Source organism: Columba livia, chromosome 1 (genome assembly GCF_036013475.1).
Source record: "Columba livia isolate bColLiv1 breed racing homer chromosome 1, bColLiv1.pat.W.v2, whole genome shotgun sequence".
NCBI lineage: Eukaryota > Metazoa > Chordata > Aves > Columbiformes > Columbidae > Columba > Columba livia.
Genome location: NC_088602.1, coordinates 169,222,549 through 169,248,979, shown reverse-complemented (window position 1 = coordinate 169,248,979; position 26,431 = coordinate 169,222,549). Strand labels below are relative to the sequence as shown.

Here is a 26,431-nt window from a genome sequence, read left to right as displayed (position 1 = left end):
TCTTCTTTTGCAGATCACCTGCCAGATGATATTTGTGGGTAGGACCCTTTTTAGTAGAACAGACAGAAAAGACAGACTCCAGCTCAGAGCTGTACCTTGACATCCATAGATTTCAGGCAGTCTATAAGCAGCTGAACAAAAGGATCCAACATTTCTAAAGCATGTTCCTCAGAAGAATTTACTTTGGACCTCTTCAGGCTCATGTGCAGCAGCTGGTGTAGAAAACACAGGACATTCATCTCAAAGTCAGGCAAGGACTCAAGTCAAGGAAGGTCCCACATTGTTTCAGGATATAGTAAAATTTATGCCACACCCTATTCAAATATCTGCAACAGGCTGAGCACTTTATACAGTTCTCTTAAGAGGTGCCCTTGGAGTTACCACATGCAAAATAAAATTAAGGCTAGGCACTCTGTTGTAAGCACAATATATCCAAAATACCATACTCTTAACAAAAAATTTGATTGCAAAGCTTGGTATGTGAGGAGATCCTTACCCGAAGTCCTGAATCAACCAAGATGTACGTGTTAGTCCTGCTGCTGACACGTGCCTTCTGGCCTCCTCTCGTGGGAGTGGGCTGGAGCAGCAGGCAGCTCTCTGGTTGCAGCCGAGGATCTGGAGGAGGCGCAACTGTTTTTCTGAAAAGCAGGGTATGGCAAAGGAAGAATACTCAGATTTCAACCCTCTCCACAACAAGCTTGCTGCTAGGAGTGAAGAGACCTGGACTGAGGTTAGCTGCTCCCCACACAGCAAGGAAAAGCAAGTCACAGCGAGAGTGCAATGAAATAAAAACAACTTGAGAACAGCATGACAGATGGCACTCTCAGACTTGAGAACAGTATCACTATTACAAAGATAACAAATGCACACTGATCTGCATAACATCCCCCCTTTTTTTTTTTCTTCTCAATGGACAGATCAACCTTGGTAGCTCCTTCAAGCAAATTACCTCCTGCTGCTGCCCACTGCACCTCATTTACAGATACTTACTTGAACTTCTGATGGCTTATAAAACTACTCCGAGAAGCCTGCAGACAGCTGTCAGATCCTAGAACAAGTCAGCCTACCTAACACAGGAGATGTAAGACATCCAGGCCCAACTCTGAGCAGTGACACCACCAGATGAAGAGGAAATCTGATGTTTCTCCCTGGCTTCTGCACCAAAATGATAAAGTGACAGCCCACAGTCTCTCTTGTTCCTGACCTCATGAAAACATCCAGGACCCAAACATGTCTTATATGGCAGTTAGTAGCTTGCTTCCAAACACTGCCCCTTGTCCATTCACCCAAACACTAAAATGCACACTTGCTGAAGGCCCTGAGCACTTGCAAGAGTAGATTCACATGAATTCTGTAAGTGCTCACTCCCATTTCCAAACTTTCTTTTTGCCCTCTGACTGCCCAAATAATTCACTTACATTGAAAGCAAAAGACAAATAAAAGCAAAGGAACCTCTCATACATTTGATTGGTTGGTTTTGAGAGCTACCATTTCTGGAAACAAACCTCCCAACCGATTACAGACTGTCTGGATAACATCCTGGAACTCACTTGGCCTTCTCAGTGAGCAGAGGCAAGTTTTCACTGATGAGACCATGACTGAGGAGGAGGAGAGATTCTGCATTCATGTCAGAATTGAAGATCAGTCCTGCCATGATGTGACGCAGCGCCTCATGCACCTTCCGGACTATCTTCAGGCTTGTGGTGCTCTCCAGAACCTGCAAAAAAGCACAACCCTGAGAGGTAGGAGGGCAACATGAGGGCAACAATCTGCTATCTGTATTCAGAAATCATGGGAAAAGCCAGAGCAATTCCTCCTTCATCAAATGGTGCCGCAAGTCCCCAGCTCCCTACATGAACAGCATCACTTTGCTTCAGCTCTGCCCCAGTGTCCCTCCCTTTCTCTCCAGCCAGTTCACCTATCGCCACCAGGACACTCCGGAGCTCACGAGCAAACCAGGGCTCCACTTCTGCATCAGCTTGCATCCTACTAAAAAAACTGCATCTCTGAAAAAGCAATTATTGCACATGGACAGACCCAGAATACATTTTGGTGACATTTTCTCCATGCACAAGTGTGCTGGTTTGACTGAAAATGCGTTAATTTTCTTCATGCAATTAGAAACCTTTCTTTTTCATAGCTAGCATGCTCATTATTTGGACTTAATTTGAGAACAAGAGATAACACCCTAACACAGAGTAAATGTTTTTAATTGCTCTAGTCTGAGAGCTAAGGACACTCTGAGTGCTCTGCTCACAGGTGTGAGACACTGAGGAACGGGGGCATGGATGGGGCAGAGTTTGACTGACATCCAGACTGATCCGTGAGAGTATTCCATCCCATTAGCATCATGCTTCAGACTTAAGAAAAGTTAGGACCTTCCGAGTCACTGTGTCTCTCTCTCTCTGGGGTGCAGCTGGGGGAGTTTTGGTTGGGACATTTAATCCGGCCTTTTGCTATTTTGCAGAGGCCTCTGGGCTTTTCTGCCTTTTTTTAATCTCTTTTGGATCAGCTGTTCAGGACTGGGGTATTGCTTCCTGGGACTGGCTGCTTAGTGGGGGAATTGCATTGAGTATCTTTTATTCTATATTCTATTTATATTCTATTTCTATTTTACATATATATATGTATATATATATATATTCACTAGTAGTGTGTTAGTATTTTGTTATTTTATTAAACTGTGTTTATCTCAATCCAAGTTTTTCCCTTTTAATTCTCTCCCCTATTAGGGAAGGGGGAGGGTGTGAGTGAGGGGCTATTGAGGCTGTATTCCTAGCTCAGGTTAAACCATGACAAGAGATCAAACCACAGAGTGGCCTTGCAGGACTTTGGAGCTCCAGAGAAAACAAGAAATGGCAGAGGGAGAGGGCGTGGAGAACTCACAGTGGGATGCTTCCTCTCTAGCAGGGGTTGAAAGCAGCCCAGAATGCCTTTACCTGCCCTGGACATCAACAGTAAAATCTCATTTTATGAACTGGATGCATACTACTTTCCAAAAGAAAAATGGGAAGCCAAAGTAGTATTATACAGGTAATTTCACAGTAGCCACCTGGAGGCACTAGAGTTTATTTTAGACGATACAGAACTGAGAGTGCTTAGAACTGAGAAAGACTGTGGCTGACTTTTCTTACCTCTTTCAGTGGCAGAATGAGTTTTGTCACCTGGCCCTTTCCTATGAACTTTCCAAGAATTTCATAGGAATCGTAACTCTTGCTCTTGCGTGCTTCCATGACCTTGGAGACAATTCCCTTTACTTCTTTCTCTTCAGCTATATTCCCAAACAACTCTTGGTTGAAAATCTTTGGAAACGAGGCAAGAGAAGTGAATGAGAGGAACAGAAAAGGTTCCTCCAACAGCAAAACAACACTGTTCCATCACAGAAAAAAACCAATTCTCCAGTTTTCCCACAAATCATGTCTACCTTTCCTTTGTCAACATAAAACACCTCAGTCTAAGCACACCAGATGACAACGCTGTTCTCACAACCGTCTGTCATGTTGTGATACAGGGAATGGGACTGCAGGCAGACCATGGCATACAAATATACCCTGTGGCCAGCTGAGCTCCTGGTCTCCATGCATTGACTAGATGTTTGTTGACTTGCTCAGCCATTTAGAGTACATGGAAATATAGTAAGGTATCTCAATCCTTAACCCATTCCCTCTCAGAATGCAGGGCTTAGGATATAGCCCCAGAGGTACTCTGCCACTCTACAAAGGCTCTGCTGATGCCTCAGTAGAAACCAGTCTCCCTTCTTTGCAATACACACACAAGTAGACCTGTATACCACCAAGTCCAAGACAATCTATACAAAACCTTCCCAGAACTTGCCCCAGACACTTAATGATGCTCTTTTCTTCAATCTTGAATAGCTTTTACCTCAATCAGGATATCTAAGCAGGGGTCCAAATCACCAGCACTGAGTCTGGTAGTAAGGCCCTTCAGTAACAGGTTCACGGTGAAAGTCAGCACATGGAGCTAGAGAAAAAGAGGACAGATCATGTTTCCCAACCCCTCATAGATCTCTTCAACAATACTGCATGGGGAGATTCCCATAGTAGAGATACCACAACTCACACACTGCACATGAGCTCTCATTATAGGAAAAAAATCACTGGGAGAATGAGAATCCATGTACTGGCAGCAGGAAGAGGACCCCTGTCCCTCTGCATACTGCCAGGAGGGCTGGAATCTCCTCTTTCCCCAGTGCTCTTATTGGTATTTTTAGACTGTGTGGGTTGGCACTTTCACTGTCACAGCAGCTAGAAGCTCATGCTATTCCACTGTGGTAATTCACATAGAAAACTTTTCTTAACCTCAGCCACTGTGGAAAGAGGAAAGATGGCTCTGGATCTAGGAAGCAAGACTTCAACGAGCTTCACCACATACACTGTCTGTGCAGCCTCTGTGCCAACTCATTTCAGATGATGCTTGACCCTAATGACCTTACTGGAAAGATTTCTACCTATCTTATTAGAACCAGAAATTCATCCTTCAGCTCCATGCCCCAACTCTTCAGTGGGAAAATGGAGATCCTCTCTTCTTCCCTGATTAGACTCTTCAAGTTCTTTGGGTACAGACCCTCATTGAACACTTTGCAGAACAAAGACTGATGTAGGCACTAGCAGTAGTATTTAGTAATACCATGCTATCCTACCAGTGCAAAACAATTTCAGTAGCAACTTCCTTTGGATTCTCCTCCTAATACATTCAAAAAAACCTACAGAGAGCAGAAGAAGAATAATTTTAGCATTACCTGGTACCCATGGACAAGAGTGGACTTCATTTCTTTTAAGATGTACAGAAGGTACTGCACTCCCAACACTTCCATGATTTTAGTGAGAGTGTTACGGGCGATGTCCCGAATTTCCTGAAATCTGTTCCTCAGAAATGTGCAGACTTTCAGCAGAATGCTGGAAACAAACAAACAGTTTAGTTCACCCCCAAACACAGCAGAACTAGTAACACTGCTTTTCACATCCAGAGCTGTACTCAAAGCCAACCTTGCAGAAAGGCTTTATGTCATACACACACCTACTGTCCTTCAAGATTTTTTTACCGACTGTCCTTTCTTTCTGTACATTATTCTTTCCACAGCTCTGACATGGCTGACCCTGCACCTTGCTTCACATCTCTGCTCTTATTTCAGGATTTACCAAGTTCCTTTCAAACTTAGCGTACAGAAGTCAAATGCTGACAGAAGGGAATGTCACTAGGAAAACGAGCGTCCAAAAAAATGTATTTAAGGACTTTTAAGATGCCCCTCTTGGATTTAGCCTTGTCCTAACAACAGCCTGAGAAAGGTGCCTACACTCATTTCCAGCACAATGAACAGCATTTACAGAGCTCCAACGGGATTTACCTTGGCAGGTTGGCTTCCATCACCTCTTGGGGAAGACACTGCATCATCCTGACTATTGCAAAAGCTAATGGAATGCGAACTACCTCATCATCATTCACAACGTTGGATTTCACAAGCTTGTGTTCCTCATCTCTTTTTACCTTTTTAAGAGAGAAAGACACAATGCACTTTTAACTTAGATAAACAAATTCTGCTTTTTCTCAACAAACCCTAGAAGAGGTCAACAAGGCAAGATGCTACCATCTGCTGATTACAGGAAAAACCCAGACAGCTAAAGGACAGGTAAGATGAACCCCAGTGGGTTCAATCAGAAGCTACACTGGGTGCCCACAAGGGGCTGGGAACTTTCCAACAGGCTGCACAAAGTGAACCATTTCACTTGCATAGTTCAAACCAGTTGTGTCTATATGGTTTTTGTGCGCTGCTTTTCCATTGGGCTCTGAAGTAGCACCTCAAGCTTCATAGTTGCAGCACAGGCCTGCAAAACACCTTTCCCATGCCAACTCCTCACCTTTGCAACAATACACCTGTGCAATTTAGGCAAGATGTTGACTGTAACTGTATCTTGAATGTGCTTGATCAGACACTCCAGCTCTTCTTTATTTCGGGGTAAGAAAGTAACAGGTTTGGTCACTTGCTCAGCATCTTCAGGTGTCTCAGCTGCTTGCTCAGGTTCTGCTGGCTCCTCAGGCAGATCCTTCTCTTTCTTTTCCTCAACAACCTCCTCTTCCCCTTCACTCTGCTCCAGCTCCATGGCTTCTTCAGCCTCCACCACCGGCTCAAGATCCATGGCAGCAGCTTCTGTCAAGCAGTTGTCAAAAGCACAGGTAAGTATCGAAGGCCACAAAAACTGAGCCCTTAAAAGAGACTCTTGTGATGGCTTTCTTCTGGACAAAGCTCCTACCTATCATCAGTGACAGCAAAAAAATCAGTAAGGATCAGTGTTGGTTTATTGCACAGTTGTAAGCTCTGACATGCTGGTTTCTGATAATTACGCCCCAGGACTAGGCTTAAAGCAAGGACTAGGTTACTTTTCAGCTAAATTTTGGCTTAGCAAAGATCAATGTGCATGAACCTTCAAGAACTGCCATTCACTTACATTTGAGAACTTCATAAGGCAAGAGCTAGTGACAAGCACAGCTGTGAGATCTCTTCCTCCTTCCTCAGAATATCCCAAAGGCCACAACATAGGTAACCACAATGGTGAAGAAGCCAAAGATATCACTTCTTCCAAGGCCAGGCTGGGTGGAGCTCTGAGCAATGTGATCTAGTTGAAGATATCCCTGCTCATTGCAGGGGGGGTGGACCAGATGAGCTTTGAAGGTCCCTTCCAACCCAAACTATTCTATGATTCCCATGAAATGGCAGGGGAAGCAAGGTGAGGACGCACAGCACTCCCCTCAGGCTGCAGATAACCATGAGAGCAGCCAACATCAAGGACAAAAAACTCAGATGTATCAGCAGCCACATAAGTGGATGCAGATCTTGGAGAACCCCAACAGATTTGCATAAACCTAGCCTGGGCTGTTTGGGCTTATGGAAGCTTGGGATAGAAGAGGTAATGTGGAGATGGTTCCCCTCACCTCACTTTGTCAACACACAGGAGGACAGTCTGCATTGCTCCTGAGGAGGCATATCAAAACTAGCTTCCAATATGCACATTTTAAAAAGCTGGGAGTAGCTGACCACAAGAGTGAAGCACAAAATAACAATTAGCTGCACTTTGAGTACTTAGAAGTACCATTTCTACCATCAGGAGCAGAAAGCTCACCTTCGCTGTCAATGGTCACAAGCTGCTTTTCAAGCGTTTCATGGTCAAAGTGAAAGGCTTCCAGCACTGTCTCTAACAAGCTGTGTAAGGGAAACATGAAGAGAGATCAGCCCTCTGCACAAAAAGGAGAAACAGAAAATCTCAAAATGCTTTTTGGAAAACTTCAGACTCAGCGACAGTACAGCATAAGGAGGTTTACCCTGAAATAAAAACTGGTTGCTTTTCAGCTAGATGCATTCTGTGACCTGGCTCACTGTGAAACCTCCCATGCAGTGATGCTGGAGCAACGTAGGTGTCCCAGGAGCAAGGACAGTCTGACAGAAGCAGAAGCTGCTAATCCTGGCATGCACTCAGTGTGACACAGCATGAGAAAGTAATGACCTGTTATTCCTTCACACCTGCAGCCTGCAAGGCCTGTGCACTTTCACTTGCATAAGCCCACCTCAAAGTTGGCAATCTCTCATCCCAGGGAAGAGGCTGAAATCCATGTGACGCTCCTTAGGAGCACTGAATTTTGCTTTAGCAGTCTTTGGAGAAACCTTGAGTGGCATTGCTCACAGTACCCACCTGACTCCCAGCTTTGGACTGATCTGTCCTGTTTGTAGGACATGGATGAAATGCTTTAAGTGGTACAAGTACGCTGACCATGAGAGATGTCGGCAGACAGCTCCAATAAGTTCAGCTGAGGCTGTAACCATATTTTCATGCTGCCCAAAAGACAGAAATACAGTTGCTGTTAGCATTCATAATGAACATGTGTCTAAAGCATATTTTACTCAGAGCAACGAGACCCAGAATAAATAATGTCTGCCTAGAGGGGACACTTGGTATTCATCTCTTTCAGATCTTCTCCTGATCACCAGGTAAAAAAAATAAAGTAAAATAAATCATAGCTCACCAAGCAGACCTCCAGACCCATTTCCTCCAAATACTTCTGCAGACATTTAACTTTTCTCATATAACTAAATCTATGGGCTCATTTGTGTGAAGAACTGAAAAACAGTCAAGATATCTAACCACAGTCACATGAAACACTGCAGGGCTACGCTGATCTACTAGAAATACATGTCATTAACCCATTTCTGATGTGAAATAAAATGCATTTGTTTCTTCACCAAGGTTTCAATCAATGCATTTTACCTCTCATTGGTTAAAAAGCAACTGCAGTCACTCTACTTGGTGAGCACAGTCTGTGTGGCTGCAGGTGCTGGGTCTTGTGCCTAAGCTCTAATTGTTTCAGCTTCAGAAGAGTATTTCTGACTGTACGTGAATTAGGCATTTGCTTCATCCAACATAAGGAGCTCCGCTGTTCTCCTGATGGTGTGCAAGGAACTACAGAAGTGTGAAACTTTGCTTTTTCAAGTCACAAGTAGGTAGTCTAGCCACATTGACATTACAAGTAATTTCACTGCATATATTTTCTATAAAATGTATAGGAAGTGACTAACAAAATATCACCCTTCAAACTTTTATTACAAAGCTGCTAACAATTTCAGAGATTTTTTAGACAATTCTTGTAGTTCTCTCACAACTCCAGAGAAAACAGTATTTATTCCCACCTGAATTACTAGGCGCAGACTGTTTCTCACTACAGACATTCTGCTGTCAAGTAGTGACTAATCTCACAACTCAACAGGAAGAGAGAAATTCAGAGGCAGAGGGAAAAAAAATAACAACCTGATTACAAAAAATGCAAACCAATGTAACCTCAAGTAAAAGATACAAACAAAAAACCCCCAAACCCTGGACAGTTAAAGAGATCCACCTTCAAGAACCAGGACAGGTTTAGCAGATATAGGATTATGCCCAGATTGCATCTATACCTTCCAAACCCTCCTTCTGCCACTGAAAGCAGCACAGCACTCTTGCCTGAAAGGAGAACACTCACTTCACAAACTTATCAGCCTTTTAAAGTGGTAGTCTTTTATGGAGAACGGTGTATCAGAAAGACTAAGATATGCAAACGGATGCACTCCATTTAAAAGCTTACCTTAAGCATTTTTTCATCAAAAATGGCAGTGGTAGCATAAGGCATGATGTAGTTCTGCAGGGATTTAGAAGACAGCACAAGCGTTCTTTCAGTGAGCTGCTTAGCCAGTTTCCTCAGAGCTCGTGCCCTCCTGTGGATCTGAGACAAACATGACAGTGAGTGAGTTGGTGCTCGAGTCACAGCTCGCACAAGGGAGCACATACATTCTGCAGTTCTGAAAATGCCTGTTTTAAGTCATGACATAAATATATTATGGTAATTTCCCAAGGACAGGCCATGCCCCTTTCCTTCAGCTTCTAGGCTTTCCCTAACCTTTTTGTCTCAATAAATATTCTAACTCAATGGGATATTTTACTGTGAATTCACAATCATGAGACTATGCCATCTTCAGGTATCAGTCAAGGGATGCAACTGATACAAGATGAGAAGCCCTGATAAAATTAGAAGGAAAATAATGTCGACTCTACATAAAACTACAGATATAGCAAAGGCGCTCTTTGATTGCATCTACAAAAGCAGGAGAAACACTGTATTTTCATACTGCAAGAAAAAAACAGGAGACCAGGCTTTGTGCAACGTTTATATTACAAAGGTCTGTGAATGAAAAGGGGATGCAGAACCTGCAGGCAGAGAGTAGCAGGGAACAGGCTAGAACAAACAGAAGGACCTGTTCCCTGCCTGTGTCAGAGGAATCCTCACGACGCTGTTGCTGACTGCAGGCTGGGTCACACACAGGTTGTAATGTGGAGTTGCCTGATCAAGATCAGGAACAATCACTTAAAATGAAAGTAATTATTTTAGATAAATTAGGAAGAGATAAAAAACAGTGCTCCTAAAGCATAAACCAAATCTATTTCTAGACAGAAATATGACTTTGATTCACAATCACCCATGTGACGATGCCCGCATTTCTTTTTTTTTTTTACCAATATCTAGTGACACAGGTTCTAATTCCCTGGAAAGATAGCACATATATGCTTTGGAAAACTTTACTGCACAGAAAAACGCTTTTCATTTGGGAGGGAGAGAGAGGCACTAGGGAATGCCTGTTGCCTTTTACCTGCATGTGTTTCATGTTCTCAAAGAAGTCCATGTCGGGATCATGGTGGTTGGTCAACTGGACCAAATCCCGGAATTCAGGATTTGCTGGGAACGTTTGAATGAGGCAGGAAAGTAATGATGTGTACTCCTGTTGGATGCTCTGCAAGCAGCAAGAGGTGAATGTTATGTAATCCTCAGAGAGGTTGTCACATACTCCTCAGAACAGCAGTGCTGCCATTTACAAGTCAACAAGTCCTATTCTTTGGTAACAGCAAATACAGCAGTAATTAGGACTGCAGATAAATTAAAGTCTCCCCTCCAAAGAACGAGACACAACTAAGAAAAGCTGAACAATGGCAAAGAAACACAAGACAGCTAAGTTCTATAATTTTTCAGATTTTTATAGGATTTCAAACGAAGGGTAAGTTTACAATGGGTACCTGCACTTCTTACCCCAGCAAGAGACTCAGAGAACTCAATCCGTAAAATGTCTCATATACCTTGGTGAAGACAGCTGGAGATGTGCAATCACATAGCTCTGCCTTACCTCAGTCTTACTCTTCAGCCCCCTTCTCACAGACTCCAGGAGAGTGTGCTGGATTAGCTCCTTGTAGTCATTCTCTGTGTGGTTGATTTCTGCCAGTCGGTGGATCAAACTGGTCAAGCAAAGGCTTGCGTTGTCACTGAGAGCCATATCCCCCAGCTGAGGGGATGAAGAAATTGTACCATGTGAGTCTGGATAGGACACCTTTTTCTCCCCAAAAGACTGGACCGAACAGTACCACTGAACACAACAGAACAAAGCCTGTAGAGACCCAGTTACTCTTGAGAGCCTCCCTGTAGAAGTTCTAGTCCTGAATTAACACCCACCCTACCCATCAGAACCAGAACATGCTGCAACAAAAAGCAAAGCAGCCTTTCAAGACTGTAATATGTCTTTTATACAGTAAAATTGACCAAACAGTTCCGGGGCTCACCAACAGAAAAGCGTGCTGTGCTTACTGGGTTTGCCCTTCTGGACACACAGATGAAGAACCAAGTGGATAAAACTTAGAAGAAGGTGTTTGTATGAAGACTCAAATATGATCTCTGAATGTTTTACAGTGTCAAAGAACAGCCAATGGAAATAATTTCGAAATTGGATTCATCACAGACACATGGTGCACAAAGCAAGAGAAGGAACATTCAGCCAACCTGGATGGTATAGAAGCAGTTGTGCATAACGGGTATCAGGAAATCGATATCCACCGCTTGCATTTCCTTGATGCGGGCTGTGATTGACTGGAATGCTGACAGACGTACATCGAAGTCTATATCATCGAGATGTCGTTGATCAAAGGCATTCAGCTAAGAGAGGGCAACAAGTCATTCATGAAAAAGGCCAGAAACATGGCAATACAATGTTGGGGGAAAAAAGTGAACAAAGAAACTGTGCATACCTTAACAACATCGGTAATATATTTCAATTCACTGTCCAATTCAGATAAAGTCTAAAAAGAAACATAAAATAGCATAACTGTTACAGTTGTTAAAAAGTCAAAGAACTCAAGACTTTACCACCAGAAACAAAAAAAAATGAAGAAAGCAACAGCATTAATCTTTCTCCTCTTAGAAGTTTAATAAGAGCCATTCTTCCATAAAATGGAAGATGTGTGTTTTAAGTTCCTAAGTCTCTAAATATCTACACTGAGTGTCTTCTAGGTTTTCCTGCTGAAAAAAAAAAAAAAGTTAGTCACTTTAAAGAAGTACAAAACATCCTGGCTGCTCTAAATCTATGAGAGAAGAATACAAATACAAATCACATTCAGGATGCTGAAATCCATTCTTATTTCATAAAGATACAGGATTTGTTAGGGATGAATTGTGCTTTATTTGGCTTTTCTTACACAAAAGAACCCTGGTGATGTTCATATCAACCAGGCTGTAAGCCAAAACTTTCACAAATCTTCATGCAGCTCATTAATTTCTATCATATACAATTCTGTTACTTTTACTTAACAGACGATGCAGATTAAAAAGGTTTTTAAGCACATATACAGAGAAGTTAAATACTGCTATTCATTTTGTTCTTGAGCTCTTAGAACAAATAAAAAAAGCACAGAAAGACACACAAAAATGCAATACCTGAAATACCAAGCACAACTTATGTCGAGACAGTTTGTTTCGGATGACAGAAAAAAGCTTTGCCAGTGGCTTGAGAAAGCTTGTAGGGTTTGAGCAATGCCTCAGCAAGTTCTGCACTGTCTCCAGAATGTCAATCTCTGTACCCTGAAAGAGACAGATAACTGTCAATAAGTACTGAAACCTCAAGAGATCTTTTCATTTCCTTGGGAATGATTTCAAAACACAGAGTGAACTTAACCACTTTGCTGTATTTGAGATCACAGATACTGAATGAGAACAACGAATCAGGAGGACACAATGCAATCATCAAATCTCTCAGAAGCACTTGCAACCTTTCAGTTAGACACAAGCACAGTGTTAGAGAAGAGTGCTATCATGATGAAGACTTCTTTTTTGTGTCTTGACTCAAATGACTCAAAGGTCAGGAGAACTAATAGAGCCTTATTTAACCTTAGTATTTATTTAACCTCTGAAACAACAATTAGCAGCACCATATACCTGTATGATGTCCCTGAATGGAAATCATATCTGGTCCCACAACGATTCACAGATTTAAAACCCAAGAATCTTCTGTGAACAATTAAATGACCACTTGCAAAGCAGAAACTACAGGTTACTGCCTGGCAGTTCTTTCTACAAACCTACAATCTCTCATTAAGCAACTGCATGTCTTTTAAGAAAAACGAGACCCGAGCAGCAATCCAAGGGCTCAGGCAACCGAGCCGAGTAACCAACAGATTCATTCACTGTAGATGGGACTATGTTTCTGAAAACAAGGTTTGGTAGTGAGGGAAACCCAGACAAAACAGTCTACTAATATCCTCAGTACTTGATTTATTTAACAGTTTACAGAAGCCTACGTAATGGAGACGTCTGCTTCTTGCAAATGTAGCCCATATGATTTGCATTCCTGAAGAATTTAGGATTTTAGGGAAGTTTCAGTTCTGAGATATACTTCTGTACCACAGATGGATTCCTTGAGAGTGGGAGGAGAATAGAATGGAAGTGGGAGATTTGGGAGCATGTTGAGAGCACTGTATAATGTTTGCCTTTCATCCCACAACAGACCAATGCAGCACTGCCCATAACACAGCATGTAGTACATACTCAACCGTATGTATTCATATTGCTGCCCAGATGCTGTGGCTTTGGATTTGAGGTACATAAAATCCACAGCGATGAGCAGCATTTGTTTCAAATGCTGCAAGGAATTTGGTGAATTGACTACAGTGGCAAAGGATGTAAAGACTGCATAAAAACTTCTGCAGACCTTCCCCACGAAAACGGGGAACAGAGTCAGCCTGGGCACTGGCAACCCTGCGAAGTATCCAGTGACTCGTACACATCAACATGCAATGGCACAGTGTTCTGAGCTGACTACAAACACGTGAAGACTTGATTACAGGCTAATCATGAGAAATGGCCTGCAATCAATAAGACTTATCTGCATCTTAAACAAATATACATTATTAAAAGAAAAATGTTTAATGAGGGTGAAGTAATTTCTACCTACCTGCTCCATGTTACTCTGATAAAGGAAAGGGAGGAGAAGGCTCACAAGCACTGAATTCTGACTTTTTTCTTGTATAAATTTGCTGATCCTGCACAACGAGACAAGGTAGTTTACTATTTTATATCAGTCCAATCATCGGTACAGAGCAAAGAAGAACTCAGTCAGCACTGATGCATTATCACAGCACTTTGTCAGCCCATCCAGGCTAATAGAGCGTAGCCACCAAAATCACGGTATCAGCCCAAGTATTCAGTTCCACATGACCGCAGGCATTTCTGTACCTTTTCTGACCCCCCAAGAGGCATTGGTCTTGAGTACCAGCAACCAAAACAGCTAGAATCAATTTCTGAAAACTTTCAGTCACCAGCAACTTGCAAGGTCAATGACAGATATAGGTATTTTCAACTGTTCTAATTTAACTAGTCTGAGATGTAAAGTTTTTTAATTTGGAACCTATTATGAAAAGCCTCTCTCTTCTTCCCTCCTTCCAACTTTTTAACTGTTTTGAGCTCTAAAGAATCACTTACTTGGAAAGTATACTCAGCTCTTTGCTGACTTGAGCTCTATACTTCTTCTTTTTCACCTTCTCCACATTTAACATTGTTTTGCTGAAGTACTGAAGTATGGCAGGAACATGAGGCAGAACCAGGCGGCAACCGACGCTTAGGGTCTCTGTAAGGGATACAACAGTCAGCAACATCCAACTCTCTGCTGCAAGCAACAGAAGGGAGATGCAATCCTCCGCAAACAAAGGGGAAACGCAGACAATGAAGGTTTCACCAGTGGAATTAAAAACTAACAGGAGCTAAGAATGTGCAGGTCATCTGGCTGCTGGGGATACACACCAGCACTTGCTGAGACCAAGTCTAATATGTGTCTGAGGTGGGACCAAAGAAACCACACACAGAGTACCAAAGTTCTCACAGATTTCAGTAACAGCCCCAGCAAGTGTGAGCTTCGCAAAAGGTACCAGGGACACTCCTCAGGGGTAGTACCTGTATTCTAAATGACTGGAGCATTTATAGATGTAGTTTTCTTTATTCTACCACTGACCTCTTGTGCAAATCAAAGCTGCCATAACGAGGGCACAGCGATAAGTGCTTTACTTTTCACTGCCTTGGAGCGTTACAGGTGAAAGATCAAACACAAACACCAGCAAAACTGCAGCATCAAACACAGCACACCAACCTTCCTCTCTACTGCCACTCAAAGAAATCAATGGCAGGTCTTTCTTGTCAGGGAGCACAGACTAAACATCAAAGTGATACGTGACCATGTGCGTATGGGGAGTAGGCTTTTATATAAAAGTTGATGTTGGACTCAGAGTCAAGTCAGCAATGCACTTCTTGAAGTTATCGTATCAGTCAAAGCTTCACAGACAAAGCAGGTCAACAATACATTTTCCTTCTTCATAAGGAATTTCTCCATGCTCAGCACCCTAACACTCCAATGTAGATCTCACCAGTCATTAGACAAACAGGACTTGACAGTTCTTGAGGCCAAGACAAATTTGTACACTGATGTTTCCATCTCCACTGGGAGCTCTCCTTCCCTGGTGTTCTCGGTCAGTGCAAAGACCACCTCATCAAAATCTAACACCTCCATCCAAAGCAACCAACAGGCTACTCATGAATCCTATGCGGACATACCTTCTGTCATGTCTCCAGTGACCATGACAACACAGTCAGTCACGCTCAAACTGGAAACCTGCTCCGTGGGTTCAAAATCTGGGCTGTTGAGAAGGCTATCAGCTATGTCCATCACAAGACTGGATGTGGCCTCAGACAGATTCTTGGCTGACAGCACAGCAAACACATTTGTCAGTATATCACACTCTGGGTGATCTGGCTTCTGCTTGGCCAGCAAGGGGAAATACCTGAGAGAAAGATTATAAAAAAAGGTTGGCTGAAAATTTAAGTTCAGAACTTCATAATGCTTTTGTACAAAAAGTCACACAAAAAATAATGACTCTCTTCTCCTTCAAAAAAGGAGAAAGTGCAAAAAAAATCACAGAATGATAGTGTCATGAAAGACAGAATGAATGGAGGTTCAGAGGTCATCAAGTCCCTTTTCCTCCTTCAAGATAGCGTCATCTAAACCTAACCCTTTCTCTACAGATGTTTGTCTAAGTTTCCTGCTAGTCTGCTCATAACCTAATGATCCAATACAATTTTTTTAGAGGTTTGTATATAAGTTCTTCATACCTACAAATAACATGTCTTAAAACAGACACTGGATACTTTAGGAAAGGAAAAGCAGTGAGTCTGTGAAAGAGGCAAAAATGACCCAAGACAATCAAGCTAGAATTTCTTATGGTGTCTGCCTCAAAAAAAGCTCTCTTACAATTTTCAAGACAAGAACCTCAGTCACAGATTCTACGCTGAAACTGTCCACATTCTTTCATAAAATAGAAAAAAATAGGGAGACAAAAAACATGAATGAAATTATATATTGTAAAACTGACTTCCCATCACCCAAGACTAAGAAGTCATTGGTCAAGACACATACATATTCTAACAACTCAGCCTCCTCCTTGCCCATCAGCTGGCTTTGGGCTACATATGTACTTAGTTGTTAATATATGGGAAAAGCAGCCCACTAAAAATAACAGTCTAATGGAAAAGGAAAATATGGGGTTTGACACAATTATTCATTCATAATCTCTTAGTGTGCTCTTCTTCTCTTGAATTTTGTGTACTCAGAAGTACCTGTGCTTCTTTGCAAGAGGAACACTTACCTGGGAGTCTTACTCCAGGTGTGAATAAGTCTGAGCAGAAAAGTTGGAGAATACTGACTCTCTGAAGCCAATCTGCAGACCTATAGGAGATAAAAATCAAATACCAATGCAACATGAGTAGTTAAAGCCACTTAAAAACCTCATCTCTAACAAAGACCTCACTATAACCTATAGTTTACCTTTTTTTAGAAAGTAGTTTCATCATTGTTTTTCCAGCTTCTTCAATATTTGTGGAATCACACTTAGATTATCTTACTCCTATTTATACACCATTTCAGCTACCATTTTTTGCCTCTCTCTTGAAACTGGCTCCCCATGGAGCCTCACATGTGCCACAGAGACCTAGCAACCTCTCCCGGACATACCTACGAGATCTCAAGCACAACACCAGGACACACTCCTCCCACACTTCCTATGCCTTGGTGGCACCATCTGCTCTGTGTCTCCACGGCCTCACTGCTAGAAAAACATCCTCTCTGCTCAGGGAGAGGCTTGAGCACTGCATCACACCTCTTAAGAGGGTTCTGTGTCTGAAACAACCCCACCTAAGAGCTGCCCAGTGTGAGCCCCATGCAGTAGCTGCTGCTCCTTCACATGACTGGATCCAGGTAAAAGAGACACAGTGTAAAGGTCTGGCTCTCTCCTCACTGCCACTCCACAACTCAATGGGCTGCACACAAGTCATACAGCTGGGTTTCCACCCTGACCACAGCTGGATTGTCAGCAGGGCACTGTTAGCGAACACAAAGGCAGCAGAGGCTCCAGTGCATTCAGGGGTAATAGCCAGGATGGTGCCTGTGGGGTCTGGACCAGCTCAGTCTGGGCTCAAGACCTAAGCATAACAGAAAAGAAGGCAGGTGTGATAGTCATAGCCTGGGTCTCATGAAAATTCTTCTCCTGCCCCCAAAGGCTGTTGATATTATTGCTCTGCGTAAAACAGAGCTTTTCTGAATGATGTACAATAAAGAGTAAACTGTTAATCCAATCCTGCAGGAATGCTGCTGTGCAATCTAATGATATTGAGCCTCTGCAGCAAACTCCTGGGGTATGAAGAGCAGCAAGCTCCATTTCCAAGTACAACAAGCTTAAAACGATTTTCCCTCTCCATGAGTTTTAAACACCTCAGTTCCACAGCCTTAAGAAAAAAGAAAGCACAAAAGTCAAATGATTCTTCTGCCAAAACCAGATCTTCATAGGGCTCCCTCTAGAGGGAGCTTCTGGATTGCACTTGCATCCAAGCTCCAAAACCAGCTGTCTTCCTGACATCTATAAGGACAACAGGAACTCTAACTATTTAACAACATTTTGTTCAGATTTACTCAGTGTTTCCAAACACAATGCTTCCTGAAAGCATTAAGTGTTTTGCTGACTTAAAGCCACGTGCTTGAACTGCTCTGGGACTGCAGTAAACGCACACTGCCTGGCACATGTGGCACCCTGGCCTTCAAAAGACTCCATGGACAAACCAGCAACATATAACCCCCTGTTGCTCAGGCCAGTGAAATACAGAGCTACGTGCACTGCCTGAAACTACTTTATGTACTGTTTGTCCACGTACATGTACTACAAGTATTGTTACTGGTAGAGCAGAGAAACAAAGTAGGAGTAAACAAACACAAAGTCTAGGGCAGCAAATCTGGGGTTTCACAGATGACAGCAGTTGCTCCTGGTGCTCTTTGACAGCTTTTCTGCTGCAAGGAAGTTGGACATTTGGATACTTCAAAAGCCTCAGTGGAAGAGCTCTGTTGACCTCAGCCCATCTTGCTCAGTCACCCTTTGTGTGGAGGCAACTGCCTTTAGAGCAGAGACAACCCACAGTTGGTACACGCATTCCCTGACAACCTCAGAGCCCAGTGCAACTGACACAGCCAGCACAGTTTCATTTTAAATACTGTGTGTTCTCTCATTCTTTCACAATGGTGCATTTCCCTGACTCAAATTACCTGAATTTCTCTGATGAAGGGCACAACCCTCTGCTTTTTTGCTGTGCTCACACAGGACTCCCAGCAGGCAGGCACAAGAGCTCACAGCCCACTGACAGGTCCTGCTGGGTCCTTTCTTTCCCGCAGCAGCATTTGTTCCTGCAGTCCCCTACTACAGGCTCAATAACTGTCACATAGAAAAGTAGCAAAGTGCACCTAAAAGTGACTAGTATTATTTTGCTTCTCTGAAGCATCCAGGAAAGAAGTCTACTTCTGTGGTTAAAGAAAAAAGAAACGGCATTTGTTTTATTCAGATGAATTTATTTCTACTTTAGCCTGTGACTTGATTATTCCAATAGTAATCTGACATGAGCCAAGAATGAGGGTGGTGAAACACTTGAACAGGTTGTCCAGAGAGCTGGTAGATGGCCCATCCCGGCAAACATTCCAGGCCAGGCTGGACGGGGCTCTGAGCAACCTGATCTAGCTGAAGATGTCTCTGCTCATGGCAGGGGGGTTGGACTAGATGACCTTTAAAGGTCCCTTCCAACCCAAACCATTCTGTGATTCAAGAAACTTGCCTTCCACAGACACATCAGAATGCCAGAATCTGTCTGAGGCCACATCCAATCTTATGACAGACATAGTTGACATGATGGACTCCCGTGCAGCTGAAGTTCTCTGCATGGTACATGTTGCACACAAGCTGCTTGGAAGAACAAGAAATACTTACCTGAGGCCACACCACTGCATGGAAAACTGCGTCAATCTCATCCACACTAAAGCTGTAGGTCTCATAATCAGAAAAAAACTCCCCCACAAGCTTGAGTCCAAGACGTCTCAAATTCTTCAGTGGATTAATCAATCTAGGTTGGACCTGTAAAAGGGAAACAAAAACTCCTCCAGTAAGACCTTTGCAGAACAACTACTAACTACTGGCTCTGAAATTAAATATAGTAGTTCACTGACCACAGATATAACCTTTGCTGGAACTATCACAATGACGTTCTGTTTTCTCCTGTAAGTTGTTCACAGCAGCAATCTACCTCTCACAGCTGACCTAATTTTTTCTAAGAGGTCCCTTTACCTGCACTGACTTAGTTACACAGGACTCTCTCAACTCATGAAAATCCATGCTGACAGGTTTGAAATAGCATTTGCCCTTTTTATACAAAATGCAGAAAGCTACACCACAGTTACATTTCCAGCCTTGACACTTTAAATAATTCTGTTTTACACAGCAGAGGAGACAAATCAGCTCTTGAAAGCAAATTTGTACTTTGCACACTGAGATCTACTGGGAAGAAATCAGCAGACAAGGAGACGGGGGAGGAATAGAGAAGGCAAGGATGTGAATCACCTCCTCCAACAGCATGCAGGAGAGTACAGCATTTGGTTACAAGAGGATGCTTCCTGTACACATTTAGTGGTTACTTTCCGCAGCCTTTCTTGGGGAAAACATTTCAGCAGGGAAATCAGCCACAGAGCTAATTGTGAAGTTATTCGTGCACTGCTGCATTCTGAGTCTTGCCTTGAGTAACCTAAATTATTTCCACACTCTGCAATGCAGCTCACAGCACAAACACATGAGATAGCTTCACAGTGCAGAGGTACTGATCTCCTGTCTCAGAAACAACAGAGGTATATCAGAGCAAATACAGGCTGCTCTCCAAGACTGGATCAATATTTTGGGTTCTTCAGGTCTCCAGTACGTAATCCATCACACAGAACAAACACTTGTATCCGTTATTTTGCAAAGCAGCTTTGGTGTCAAACCTCACTGACAAACGTCACGACTTTTTAATTTGATGTACCTAGAGACTTCCGAAGACGCTACCCATGCCATATACTTCTATACTCCCTTTGCACCCAAAAACACAGCTAAGAAGACAAAGAGGACATGGTGGGAAAGGAAGTAAATGTGCTCTTTGCCTAGGACCCCCCAAGTTGTGCTGAACGTGTACTTATGGTGTGCAATCAGCTTCCAGGAAGCAAATGAGCTGCTTGAAGGGCCAAAGAAAGCACAAACCAGGCTGCCGTTGCTAATGGTGACATCCAAGCAAAATAACTTTGGTCTCCCACTGCCCATAAGAGCAGTCCTCTGAAATCAAGTCTTTAAGAGGGCAAAGGAACTCAATAAGGAACACAATCAGTAGGAAATGGTAAATTAATAACTTGGAATAAAATAGTCAAAGTTGATGTTTAACTCTCTAGACAGTATCAGCCTGCAATAAACTACTCTCAAACTCCAAGAATGTCTTCTAATCATTAGCCAAGATAAACAGATTTCTCACACTTTTCCTTGAGTTTTTAACATCTCACAGGGTAATGAAGTGCTAAATTAAGTTCAGACCAATGACTGACTGTCACTCCACACATTACATGATGACAGGATTACCACAGTAACCCTGGCAAAATGTGACTATCCTAGCAATGAATTAATCAGATTTTAAAACTCCTTTCCCAGCTTGGAACACGTAGGCACCTGCAATCCATTGCTTAAGTCAGACTATGGGATGCTGCTGTCCTAAAATTTGCTCATCCCCTTCTTAAATGGGGACAGTTACCAGGTTCTCTGAAGCCTGCAGGCAACTATGGGACCTTGGATGCCACCTAACTGCACGCGCTTGCCTTGTCTGATTGTTTTCAAGGCAATTTCTAACCTCGAGTGCTCGCAGACAGGTCTTGGCAAGAGCACAGGCACATGGTGACAAAACATTCATTACCTAACACCATTTACTCAGTCTATCATCACATAATTCCTTTCAACAAACCACTTGCTCAGTCTGTCATCATTCCTTTCAACACCGCAGTGATGATGACTGTGCAGTTTGCTTGTTTTGCACAAATACATGATCGGACTCTGCACTGGACCAAACTTGAGCTTTCCTTTTCCTATTTGCATCGAAGTCTGACAAAGGCACTGCTTCCAAAAAGACAGAAAAACCTGGCTCAGTGTCACAGTGTTCCAAACAGCTGGCACAAGAACCCTTGGGCTACAGCTCAGGGACTTCTGTGCTGCTCTCCTGGGTACAGGGCAGCAGTAAACCAACATACCCCATCTTTAGCTGCAGCCAATTTTTAACAGAATGTTCTCCTCACCTGACCCTTTCTGCATGTAGAGCCATTGCACAGCAAGGGAAAAAAACCACTGGCAGTGCTCTGCAGATACCTGGCTGAGACCCAAATTGTGACACTCCTGAACATGCTTCTAGTGTGCTGAAAGCATGACTGGTAGCCAAGTTCTCCCCGTGTCCCACAACAGGAGACCATCACTGTAGATAATCAGTGTGACCATCCACAATGCTGAGCTCCCCTGGGGTCTAGCAGTGCAACAAGACACCTCAAAGACAAATTTTGCTCTGAAGTCCTCAGGCAAAGAACTTCAAATCCTCTTCTTCCCTCAAATTTACCCTTGCAGCCAAGAAATCAAATCTTTAAGGGCAACTTTGACTTCCAGCCATAAGATCTTATGTCTTTAGAACAAGTCATTTAGCTTGCCTTCATGCCCGTCTCTCCACAGAGCAGGCAGGTAGCACTACACAGAGATCACCTTCAACTCTCCCTTCAGTAACTCAAAAACAAAAATGCAGTCCAAAGTAGCTTTCACAATACATTAAGTCCACCTACACTGCCTGAGCCCTGTAGGACTTTCAGTCAAATATCACTGGCCTCTTATTTTGACAGACACCTAATCACTGAACTCCACTCCATACTAGCATTAAACTTAGCTTTACCTGAATCAGTGAAGATGTGTGTAATTGTGCAAGCTAAGGGGAAGAGAAGGGAAAGGAATTTAATCTCCATGTTTGTTTGTAAACTGCTTGTGTACATTGTACCTTTTCTCTTTGCTGGAGGATGCAGGACACCACAGCTGTCATGCAGAGCAGAATCTGTAGAATTTCAGGCAGGTACTGGCGGATCAAATGTCCCATGTTTTTCAACACAACTTCGAGACCATTGAAGAGGCTATGCTGACGTCCAAGAGGCAGGACTTTAGCTAAATCCAGCTCCGACATACTTCGAAGCACTGCAGTCTGGCAAGGCCCTGCGACAGGCGGAGACAACAAATTATCTAGAGAAGCACCATGAAGATAACCACTACTGAAAATAATTTTCAATGAAAAATAGTATAATCTGGTCCTAAATTACAGACCCTCACATTCAGCTTTTTAAATAAGGAAAGCTCTGAGACTCCATCTCCCTCTGACACCAACATTTCCCACTGCTACAGTATCAGAGGACTTTACAACCCCTGTTTATTGCCATCATACAAAGGCTACAACACCAGCGATTGCTCTTTTGTGGCCTGCTACAGCTTTCTTGCACAAGCCTGGCAAGTCATTCTGCTTTTTAGGCCTTGAACCCATAAAACAGAGCAATTCTGCTTTCTATGGACAAGCCCAAGGGAATTCCCATCCTTATCAGAAGTTTACTTCCATCCTTTCATCCTTCTAAGGCAACGACACACATAACAGTACTAAGCGTATTTATCCTCCCACATCTTTACAGGTCAGGAAATATCACACCCCCACATTCTACCAGCTGTACCTACCATTATTGAATTGCTTCACAGCTTCAAAGAGCAGATCCAAGAACATTCGAATCTCTTCTGGCAGGGAGCCGGCAAGAAATCGCAGAACAATTGACATGCGAGTGCTTGCTGAAGACTTGCCCTGCGTTTTGGTCCCTGTTTTGTTTCTCATTCTGCCATACAGAATTCTTTAAGAGCCAAAAAGATGTTGCATTAGCTTTCAGCAAGCCATCTGTTTCCTAGACTCTTATTCTGCAGGAGAAACTCCATTTAAAGATATTCTCTAGTGAGAACAAGCTGAGTGCAAGTCCCATCCTTCAGGATCTCCACAGAATTACTACACATCGCCCAAAAACATCCCAGTGAAACATCAGCTTCTGCTACTACAAGGGAAGCTTTGCTAGGGGCTTCAGGTATAAAACTAGTTATCTGCATGACAACTTGTATCACTGTATCTCAATAACACTAAGTGGCAATACTCAGTGAACTGAAATGTTCCCACAGTTCTCTGTAAGCCTTAGCAGAAACGGTATTTACCAAAATATTGTTTTTAAAGAAAACATAATTTGCACAATACATTTCATAAATGCGTTAATAACAAAACCATACAGAACATCACAAACTAAGTCATCAAACTATACTGTTAACCATAGGTTTAACTCAACTGTTTAAAATGCAGCAGCATTACATCTCTGCTCATGGTACTTTGATGTGAAACTTTTAAATCCACACTCCATGACACACCTCATAAGAACAGGGATGAGATCTGGTCGATGCTCCATTTTTACTACTGCAGTCTCCTCAGAAATACTGAAATGGACTATCTCTTCTTTAAAACTCTTGTCCTCCAGTAGCCTTTGCAAGTTCTCCCTGAGAGCAATAAATATTACTCAAGGGCAGGCAGAGTTTATAAAAACAAACAGACACACACACACCCCTATAATTACTTACCTACCTAATCTATGCTGTATATAAAATATTAAAGAAGTATGTTTCCACTCTTTTATCAAAAATATCAAAATAACCCGGAAGTTCAAGCTAATTATGTAGGCAAGTACCTCCTAGACACATTCTGAAGAGATTATTTAACCACAACTACAGCTTTATGTTGTCACTTTCTCTGAGTAGCTATGAATCATCAATACAAGAGTCATCTTTGAAAGTGATGCAACTACTAAGCACACACTATTCTGGGACAGAATGGAAGTGTTGCCATTTTCCTGTTAAAAAAAAAAAAAAAAAAAAAAGAAACACTGACCAACCTCAAGACCTTGTTTCCTGTTATTTCCTGTTATAGAGAGGAAATATACAGCTGGCTAAAACCAAAATTTATACATATGTTTTCAACAAATAAAGAAAAGGCTTTCTCTTCGAGGCAACTGACTCTAAGCAGGCTTCTGATATGACACCAGGCTCATTCACAGATGCTAAAGTAAAAGCTCTTACCTGTATGGCAGTAAGTGAGGATGCTTGTATGTCATTAGACAGTCAAGAGCTATTCTCTGTACATTCTGGTCTTGATGGGACAGTAACTGCAAATGACAAAAGAAAGTAAATTAGTCCCTATCTAGAAGACAGAAGTGCTTACTGAAAATAGTGAAACAACCCAAAGGCTCCAAGCTCAAGTAGGTTTTGGACTGACTTATCAACATGGAAACAGAATATACATGTTGCCAATATAAAGCCAAGATGCAAATACACAACCGTCATTCATAAAAAGCAGACACAGTTGCTGGTAGTTCATATATATTTTCCCCCCATCTACATAGGACAGTTATAATATTTGGCTTTTCATAATTGTATTTTGGATCACTGCCAGCTTGTGTTTCCAACCTCCAAAGCCAGTTATCAGTTGTGTATCAGGGAAGACAGGATTAAAAAGCAGATTACCCAAATCATCCCAAGACAACCGTATTCTTTCCTATGACAAACATAAAATACTCATACGGAAGACGTGATGCGCAAAGTCTCTTCACACACTGTTTTGACCTGTACACACCTGTTCAATATTTTCCTAAGAATATAGGCGAGGAAACACAGAGACCAACTCTTTTCCTAAGCAAAACTGCAACAGAGTGGATGTTCATTCTAATTCGGGGACTAGCGAATGGACCTTCCAGCTCTCACACTGGGTACCTGGTGAAACGCATGGAACTAATGGGTTTGTACCATTTAAAACAGTTCTACAGCCCACTGACCACAGCCTCAGAGAGCACAAACTGGGAACAATTAGAGCAAAATGCAATGATCTGAACAAATCCACAAATCAGGAACCAACAAAACCCAGTCAAATTAATAAAATACCCTTTAAGGAGTGTAGGATAAAGACTTAGAATCTCTCTTCAGAGTCATATTTTTGACAATTCCTTCAGGGAAATCCCTCAAAAGGCATCTTATCAAACTGAATATTCTTCAAGAAGAAATTGTTTTCTTTTTTTTTTTTTTTTTTTGGATGCAAAAAGATTCGCTGCTCACACTGACCATACTCTTTGTAGACACAACACTGTACAACAAGGACAAATCTCCTCAGGTCTTCCCCAAGCTTGGGTTCAAAATCCTCTTTCAGATCTTGCTGTGCAAGTGGAACAGACTCCCTCTACAGCCACTCAGAGCTCCACTTTGCCAAAGAAGACTTGTCTGCTGCCAGATCTGTTTGCATGAGCCTCTCCTGACAAACTAAACCAGGCATCTCAAGCAGGTCTTTGCTAAAGGGGCTCATTTCCAGTGAAGCCTGCTAGGAAAAGCCCTCTCAAGGACAGCCCCTTTTTCAGCTATCATGGCTGCATTCACAAAATGACAGGTTTCTGCAGTCTCAGACACTGCATTCAAACAAGAACCTTTTTTACTCGCATTAATTCTAAAAGCCAGCACATAGCATCACCTGGGTATATAATGCGTACAACTTCTGCTCCAGATACAATGCACGAGGATTCGAGAATTTAGAGAAAACTTGTAAGTGGGCTATTAGTTGCCTGTAAAACAAAAGAAAACAATTATCTTTTAAAATGACCAGAAGAGACAAGCTTGCATTGTCATAAACAAATTGTGAACTTTTATTAACAAGATATTAAAAAACCAAAAAGCAACACAAGAGGTTCCTAAGTCTACAGGTCTCCATTTCAAAGACACAGTAAGAGGTATCTTGTTCCCTCTTTTAAGCAGCTCCTTCCAAATGTCACTCCACTGCACAGAGAAGGATGTTTCTTCAGTAGCACTAGATGGGTTCAGCTTTTGGTGAGAATGGAATACAAACAGTCAGAATGTAGCTTACTTCTCTCTGCCAGCCCAGCCTGGAACACCAAACAGGTCGATTTACCTCTTTCTTTATTCACCTGTCCTTAACCGGTGCCCATTTCACTCCTATCAATATGATGGGCTGCCTTTAGCCACAGACTGTGCTGGACTTACACTGGGCTGAAAGCACAGATGGGAGC

At 42.5% G+C, this 26,431-nt stretch overlaps 1 protein-coding gene across 1 annotated transcript in view; it reads right to left on the bottom strand.

Annotated features, from left to right (window-relative positions):
* Positions 1–26,431, bottom strand: part of UTP20 (UTP20 small subunit processome component) — a 65,417-nt gene that overhangs the window by 14,196 nt on the left and 24,790 nt on the right. Inside the window, exons 23-48 of the mRNA XM_065044305.1 lie at positions 25,879–25,969; positions 24,444–24,529; positions 23,742–23,867; positions 23,019–23,185; positions 22,303–22,511; positions 19,197–19,340; positions 16,542–16,621; positions 15,454–15,680; positions 14,332–14,476; positions 13,805–13,892; positions 12,292–12,435; positions 11,607–11,657; positions 11,362–11,514; positions 10,715–10,870; positions 10,187–10,327; positions 9,127–9,264; positions 7,704–7,843; positions 7,137–7,216; positions 5,877–6,166; positions 5,366–5,505; positions 4,760–4,916; positions 3,883–3,981; positions 3,135–3,302; positions 1,551–1,717; positions 497–638; positions 96–212 (exon numbers count right to left, since the gene is read on the bottom strand). Coding sequence (XP_064900377.1) covers positions 96–212; positions 497–638; positions 1,551–1,717; positions 3,135–3,302; positions 3,883–3,981; positions 4,760–4,916; positions 5,366–5,505; positions 5,877–6,166; positions 7,137–7,216; positions 7,704–7,843; positions 9,127–9,264; positions 10,187–10,327; positions 10,715–10,870; positions 11,362–11,514; positions 11,607–11,657; positions 12,292–12,435; positions 13,805–13,892; positions 14,332–14,476; positions 15,454–15,680; positions 16,542–16,621; positions 19,197–19,340; positions 22,303–22,511; positions 23,019–23,185; positions 23,742–23,867; positions 24,444–24,529; positions 25,879–25,969 — 3,646 coding nt within the window. The remainder of the gene's footprint in view (positions 1–95; positions 213–496; positions 639–1,550; positions 1,718–3,134; positions 3,303–3,882; positions 3,982–4,759; positions 4,917–5,365; positions 5,506–5,876; positions 6,167–7,136; positions 7,217–7,703; positions 7,844–9,126; positions 9,265–10,186; positions 10,328–10,714; positions 10,871–11,361; positions 11,515–11,606; positions 11,658–12,291; positions 12,436–13,804; positions 13,893–14,331; positions 14,477–15,453; positions 15,681–16,541; positions 16,622–19,196; positions 19,341–22,302; positions 22,512–23,018; positions 23,186–23,741; positions 23,868–24,443; positions 24,530–25,878; positions 25,970–26,431) is intronic.